The sequence below is a fragment of the Rissa tridactyla genome, chromosome 6 (genome assembly GCF_028500815.1).
Source record: "Rissa tridactyla isolate bRisTri1 chromosome 6, bRisTri1.patW.cur.20221130, whole genome shotgun sequence".
Classification (NCBI taxonomy): Eukaryota; Metazoa; Chordata; class Aves; order Charadriiformes; family Laridae; genus Rissa; species Rissa tridactyla.
Window position 1 is genome coordinate 50,391,201 of NC_071471.1, and position 7,554 is coordinate 50,398,754.

At 39.8% G+C, this 7,554-nt stretch overlaps 1 protein-coding gene across 9 annotated transcripts in view; it reads left to right on the forward strand.

The window, feature by feature from the left end:
* The window catches only part of PPP3CB (protein phosphatase 3 catalytic subunit beta), a 50,798-nt gene that overhangs the window by 39,934 nt on the left and 3,310 nt on the right, over positions 1-7,554 (forward strand). For 5 of the 9 annotated variants that reach the window (XM_054205052.1, XM_054205054.1, XM_054205053.1 and 2 more), the window contains 2 exons: positions 449-478; positions 2,176-3,924. In XM_054205052.1, coding sequence (XP_054061027.1) covers positions 449-478; positions 2,176-2,354 — 209 coding nt within the window. In that variant the 3' untranslated portion in view covers positions 2,355-3,924. Of the gene's footprint in view, positions 1-448; positions 479-2,175; positions 3,925-4,486; positions 4,547-5,117; positions 5,190-7,554 lie in introns of those variants that run through there. The other 4 variants (XM_054205055.1, XM_054205058.1, XM_054205057.1 and 1 more) reach the window with 2 other exon arrangements.

A 7,554-nucleotide genomic window follows, 5' to 3' on the forward strand; every position in this document is an offset into this window, starting at 1 on the left:
ACTGCTAGTGTTATTTTTATAGTATCCTTCCTGGTAATTTAATGAAACCCACTATAATGCATTTTAATCTTCAGAAATCATAGTCTCCAATAGATTTTTAGTATTTTTGTTTAAACCATAACACAACTTCAATATCAGTTGAAATTTTCTGTTTGCTGTCTTAAAAAAAAAAAAACAAAAAAACAAAAAAAACCAACAATGTGCAGTTAATAACATCAGTTAATTAGTGTTGTTTTGATATACTTTTAGTTGATAAATTGTATGAGTTAAAAATCTAGAAGTTTCACTTAAAACCAAGCCCCCCAAACCTTAATTATCATTTTAACTAACTGTAATTTAGCCTGGCGTAGCATACTATATTAAATTGATCATTGCCTTTTCTGCTGTGCGATATTACACTCTTCATCTTTCTCATTCATTTTGCATGCATCTGCTCACTTCTGTACAGCCACTGTAGAGGCAATTGAGGCTGAAAAAGGTATGATCAGAGTCTTTGCCATCGGCAGAGATCTGTGGTGTCTGGGAGGGAATTCAAAAGTACTCTGTGTGGGTGTGTTTTACTTTCAACTTGCACAAGCGGAGATGAATCAACTGCATTGATTCATCCCTTTTACATGTAACATTCATTTCTGGCTTCAGGATGATGGTTATCTTGAATATTTTAGGGAAGTTCTTGGGGTTTTTTTTGGTCGCTTTTTGTTTCGTTTTGTTTTTACAAAATACGCAGTAGGTTTTTGTATGATAGCATGTTGTGATATGTGGTGTTGTCTTGAAGTCCTTAAAAATGCTAGTGTTTAGTGTTTTTTTTCTGCATTCAACTGCAAGGTTTTGTTTGATTGTGCGGGGAGGGGTTATATGTGGAAGGAGGGTTGTTTATGCATGCCTTTTCTCATAAAAATCTATTTTAATGGCTTTGAACATTTTTTTTTAAAACTTTCCGTAACATATCTGGTAGTGCAAGACGTATAAATTAATGTTGTTTTTTTCTATGGATTTTGAAGATAATTTGTTGACCAAATTTACTTCCAGTATATACCCCAGCCTGCCAGTATGAGGCATATTAAAGTCCATGGATTGTCAGTGCTTCTGTGCTAAATAAGTTGTATACACGTCCTTTCTTAGTGGTATTGAGCAAAATGCCATCAAATTATTCGGTGTTCCGAGTGTTCAGCATTCAGATTGTTGTCTTTTCAGAGATACTTTAATTTCCTCTTGCTCACTATTGAATGAAGTGAGTGACAAAGAACGTAGCAGCTGAGAGCGCTACTTCCGGGGGTTTTCAGATTTGGTTGCAAAGCACCATTTAATGACTGTATTCTTTGTTTTTTAATTAAGGAAGTCAGAGCTCCAAAAATATAAACAAGTGCCATATTCTGTTCTCACACACACGTTCAAGAGGTCCTGTTGTTGTGAGTGAAAAGCTGTACTTAAAGCTCCAAAGAATTCTTTCATCCCAAAGAATTCAGTCTTATTTACGTGGTCAACCATTTTCAGGTCTAAATTCAACTACAGACCTCATTCATTAAAATAATCAGTAGCAAAATAATACCTGTTTTCTCTACTTACTTTAAATACGTTTGTATTTAAATGAGGCCATTGTTTAACCACAGTGCTAACTCGGTGATTGTGGTTGTGTCCATTTCCATCATCCCCATGATTAGCGCAGAACGTGAACCACATCCCGCCGTTCTGCCTGTGTGAAAACAGCGGGATCAGGCCGTCGAGGCGCCTGCGGGATGTAAATCCGCTAGGACTTCCGTAACCCTTTGCCGCTTTGCCTCTGCTGCACTCGCTGTGCTGCTTGGATCTTACCGGCATCCCACCCAAGAGAAGGGGGATGTTAAGATGCGCCCGAGGCGCTGGGCAGCGAGAGCAGCTGGTTCTGAGCTGGCCAGGCCGGGGACCGGCAGAGGCAATCAAGTGGGCTTAAACCCCTTGATTCCCGCTTGCAGAATATTTGCCATACTTAGTTCTTTTTTGGTACAAACCGAAACCGTGATTGCCGTTGAACGGTTCAGGAAAGCAGGTTAGAGAAGCTTTTACTAATACAGATGCAGAGCCGGACGTTTCTTTGGCTGATTTCTTACCTGTTTTTAAACATCATTTGTTAGAAAAAAGTATATGCTTCCGACTTATTTTTCCATTACTGACATATCAAATTTGCATTTTGTTAAGCAATACGAGGATTCTCTCCGCAACATAAAATCTGCAGTTTTGAAGAAGCAAAAGGTTTGGATAGGATCAATGAGAGAATGCCACCGAGGAAAGATGCTCTTCAGCAAGATGGTATTAATACTATAAACACAACAAATGCCAATGGAAACAATGGGACTGGCAACAACAATGCACAGTGACCACGTCAGCTCCTGGTTTACTCACTCATGTCTTGCCTGAGAATTCCTAATTACTGCTTTTTGATGTGACAACAGATGAAATAGCCAGGGGGATCGCCGGAAAAGTGACTACTTAACGTGAGGCGGCAAACCATCCGGCTTGATCCCGCTGAAGACAGACCATCATCATGCTTTCGAGACAACAGCCCCTCTCTGTACGTGGTGTCCCAGCCTCCCGGGAGCGAGCCTTGGCGCGGAGCCTCACCTCCTCCCCAAACCCACGGTGGCCGGCTGCCGGAGCTGCGGACGGGAGCTGGGGAAAGGATCGGGCTGTTCTCACTAAAGCACATCTAGACTAGCGTCTTATGCTTATTGTTGTCAACACTTTTAAGTTTACAAATGGGATTTTTCTTTCAGTAGAGGTAGTTTGTTCGTTCGTTTGTTTTTTTAAAAATCAGACTTTCAAATACAACCCTAAGAGCTAACTATTTATTAACGGACATCGGTTTCATGAAATGTCTTTAAAACGATAGATTAGAATGGTCTTAAAGTATCTGAGGCTGCAAAAAACTGTATTTTAAATAGACAGAAAAAATGCCAAAAAAAAAAAAAATCTCAGTTGGTCATTCTGTAAAATGCTGACCTCAGGTTTACTCCTTAGATGTTGCTAATTCTATATTGTATTCACTGTATTTTTTAGTTACAGCTTATCAGAAGATTTCTATGTAGGAATGTTTATTACTTGAACACAGATTTAAAAAAATATTTAATTTAGAAACTTTTTTGCCCAGCTTTTTCAAGACTCTTCCCCACCTTGAATTTTAAAAAAAAATAATATTATATATACTAATTTTAAAAGTAAGGAAAATATGGAAGCGTTAATTTTAAGGTACTTTTAATTGAACTTTGTACATTGTTTAAGTAAATTTTGATTCATATCAAGTCTGTAAAGCTTGGCATTGTATTTTGTGTATGCATGTTTTCATTTTGCAAATATTTAATATATAGACCTATGATGTACATCTATAGGTTACCTAGGTGTTATGGGTACTTTTAGTTTATTGTGAGTATTACGGTTGCATAAATAGCTAATAATCACCAGGCTGAATAGCTGCAAGCTTTTTATTATTTTTAAATCTGTAAAGGAAACTGAGACTGTATCGGACATACTTTTTGTTTAGGCAAAGCAGCGCGTAAGCAATTGCTCTGTTCAACTGCTAAGGCATTAGTGAAAGTGTAAACTTGAGACTGCATGTATTTTGGTATCTACAGGACTGCTTGGTTAAAATAAAAATTGAAGCCCTGTGCTAATCTGTTCACAAATAATGGACTGTACTGATTGCCACTGTACTTTGTTATATATTTTGACATCTGCTACGTGTCCTTCTCATCCCCTGGAACACAACTTGAAACTTCTGTCACTAGAGTTCATCTCCCTCTTCTTTTTTTTTTTTTTTTTTTCTTTTTTGTTTGCCATGAAGTACAACCTGTACATACCCCTAAGTTGGAAATTTTATGCATGTTCTGAACTATTCAAGTATTTTATAAACGGTAGCACACAATAAATTTTGTGCATGGGCTGCGGCTCCTATCATTGTGTATTGGTTTTATTTGGCATACGTAGGTCTAAGCTGACCTTGAAAACTCTTTAGAAATACTCTTCAAAATTCAAGCTACTGAAAAAAATAGCCTAAAGGGTCAGATTTAACTTGCGGAGAACTAGTTTAATGTAAATGCGATTTAATTTAGCCGTTATTGCTGCTTCCTTTTTTCCTTTTGAGTTCTCTCATAAATAAAATACCTAGATAGTCTCTGTCTGCTAAACTGGACATCCATTGTTGATTCGTACGAGCTTGAAAGAGCAGGGATAGTTGAGTCCAGAAAGGCTGAGAAGTATTTAGCTCTGGTTTGTGTCTTGGTTTGAACTGAACGTCCAAGACACCAGTGTGTCCTGGGGCTGCTTTTTTGGGCAGAAGGAGAGGACTGACTGTTCCGACAGTCGGTGCAGGTACCTGATGTAGTCTTTCTGGTATGTTCTTCTTAAAGTGAGGACAAGCTGCTGAACAGGATGAGAGTTAAGATAAAAGATTAGAAGAGTTAAGTGTCACACTATTGCTAATGGAGTTTTAATGTTTGATTTTACTTTATTGCAGATGCATTCTAATTGGAAACTCTTCTCACAGTTTGAGTGCAGAAGATCAAGTTAAAAAAAGGTAAGTTTTTGGGTTTTTTATGAAGCACCCCCGTAGTCGCGAGCTGTACGGTCTGCGTACGATGTCGTATCAGAGCAGAACAAACATGAGTTACTGACGTTTTACATGGTGAGCACTGTGATGGTCTCTTCCTGCTTGAAAGTGCTACTGGAAGATTTCTCAGCCTCACAAGACAGTGTTTTTCACTATTTGGTACTCAGATCTTAGTTGTGATTAGTATTCCGGCTAGCTGGGGTTGTGTATGTGGAGAAAACACAGATTCAATCTTTGCCTGGGAAGACCTCGTAATTGGAGGGAACCGGTTCCAATACTTGTGTGTCAGTAAGTGCCCAGCTGCCGTGGTGCTTCCTTGAGGATTCCCTTGCAGTATCCATTGTCTGTAGCAGATTTTGCCAGCTATGGAAGCAGATCTGCAATAAAGTAAAATTTGTTGGGCAGTTGTTGACCTGATTTCTCATGCTGTGTGTCTCCTGTCACCCTTTAAGCGAGTAGTCAGGTAACAGGAATATGTCTGTGGGCTTTCTTCATTTGGAAAGTAGGTACTTATTTTTTACTACTGTGTTTCTGAAAGGTGACGTCTGGAGCAGCCTCTAATTCTTGCGTTGCTGGGGAGAAGAAACGATATCCTCCCTCCCAGAAAACTGTAAGTAGTTCGCATTGCCTGTTTTCTGCTTTCAGTGTTTTAAGGGGGTGGGAGGGTGGGAATTCTGCGTGTCCTTAGTCTTTTCTTGGGTAGGGAGTGGAGAATGGTTGGCAATAGCTCTGTCAGCCAAAGGAGGCAGGGAGCAAAAGCTGTAAGAGGCATGGTTGGTTGGTTCCTGGTTCGAGCTGGAGCTTTCCTGCCCTGCCTAGGGCTCGGCGGACACCGGTGGGTCCCAGGGAACCGGCCGCTTCTCCCCGACCTGCCGGATTAAAGCGTCTTGTGCGGCGCTGCTGCCGGCGGGGCAGTGGCGGGGAGGAGGAGGAGGAGGAGTGTTCGGGGCCGGGCTGGGGGTTCTCGCTGTTCTGAGAAGCGTAAACGCATTTTACTCAAGCTGAGAGGCCAGAGACGGTGCCCGAGTGAGGGTGGGTTTTGGGTTGTTTTTTTTTTTTTTTTTTTTTAAATCAGGGATTCGTGCTGTGGAGAGACTTGCTGCCACCTGCTGAGCCAAACGGGGAAGACCAGCCGAGCTCGCAGAGTCTACCTGTATTTAGTTTAACGGCAAACACACAGCTTCACCCAGCATTATTTATAGCGCTAAACAACAGCTTTCCATTTAAAGCTTACTAAATTCCAGTTGTGAAATGGAGAAATTGCTCTAGTTGTATCTCTTGAATTGAGAAGATTGGCCTCTAGCAAAAAGACAAAGTGGTTGGGATTGGGGCTGGTTTTCTCTTAGGGAGAGGTAGGTCTCGCCTGGTTTGACTCCGAACACTTTTGGAGGGAAATAGGCTCACAAACAGCTTTTTTTTTTTTTTCTAACATTTAATCTTGAAACGCCGTTATGTTAGTTACATAGAGGCAGGATAGACAGTATCTGTTCATTCTTTCCTTGCCAATTTTTTGCTACAATTTCAATATCAATCATTCAATTCTTGTCACCCACTTAACAATTCTTTGTTGCTAGCATGTAATGAAAATAACTTTTTGCCATAAAAGAGGTGAATGTCATTAGGACATAGAGCCCTATTCGTCTGTTCACTTTTTTGTAGTAGTACGTACGAGCCAGACTTAATCGATATTCTTTGAATGACAAGTGAGGTGGTGGGGATTTTTTTAGTCACGTAAAAAGATATAGATGCAGTAATATGCTTTAATTATTAAATGCTGAGCTGCTTCACTTGTAAGGAAGTTTGTGAGGAAAAGCAAAGAAACAAGAACCAAAGCTTATGAGAATCTTGGTCAACCTTGGAAAGCTATTGACAGATATATCTGTATCTATATATAAATATATCAGTGGATACTTGCAGCAAGGGTGACCAAAGTAATGCAGAGTGGAATGTCTTAATCTCCCCAAATCAACTTCCATCTATTGTTCGTGTTTGAAATAATTAATTTTAAACTGAACTGAGTTTAATATCAGAAAAAGTATATAGTCTGAAGTCAGATTTAAGTTACAGAACACTGATGTAAGTGAAATACTTAAGCTTTTTCAGTATAGTAAATCTGATATCTATTATTGTTTTGCAAAAACCTTTACGTATGCGCTGCATAAGAGTGAAAGCTTTGCTCTATTAGGATCGGCTCTACCAGCCCCAGCTACTTTTGTTTGAGGGATAACAGAAATAGGGTTTTGCTGTTTGTGTGAGCGCGTTCTGTAATACAATTGTTATTTGTTAAAGCATTGCTTAGAAATGTCAGAAAACACATTGCTGGCTGCTGAACTTGCAGCTTCTGTTGTATTTATGGCTGGGGACGGATTCACCGCGTCTTTCTAAAAAGCCAAATGTGCTACTCAAAGCTGTTCTGTTTTAATCCTTTGAAAACATCCACATAGTCATTTATATTGTCTAGGTCACAGTCGCTTTCAGTTTGGATTTACATGTGTTCTGTAGTGTTAGCCTTCAGATTCTGGCTCTTTTCATTGCTCAGTCATTTGCTGTATAACCCTCTCCTTTACAAGGAGATACTTCAAAATTAGTTCCGAGATGATTTCTCCTTCCCATTGCACCTTAAGCATGATGGTAACTAACCACTAGTGGTAACTTAATTTAAGAAATTAAATAAGGGCGTACAGTCAGATTCTGCCAAGGTCCTTAAGCTGTCAGTGTAACGTGACTTAAACTGAGCACTTGCATCTTTTTCAACATTATGATGGAAAGGCATTAAAGGGGAGGTGGAGAATGCTTTACGTCCCAGCCTGGGGCTTTTTTTGCACAGTCAGCTCAGCAGTTCAGTTTAGGCGTTTCAATAAAGTTGTTGAGTGCTGGAGATTCAGCTGAGACAAACAGTTTAAACACCCAGGAGTCTGGCAGAGGGGAGGTGGTTTTGTCTGGGTCAAAAGGACTCAGGCATAGGGGCTAATAGA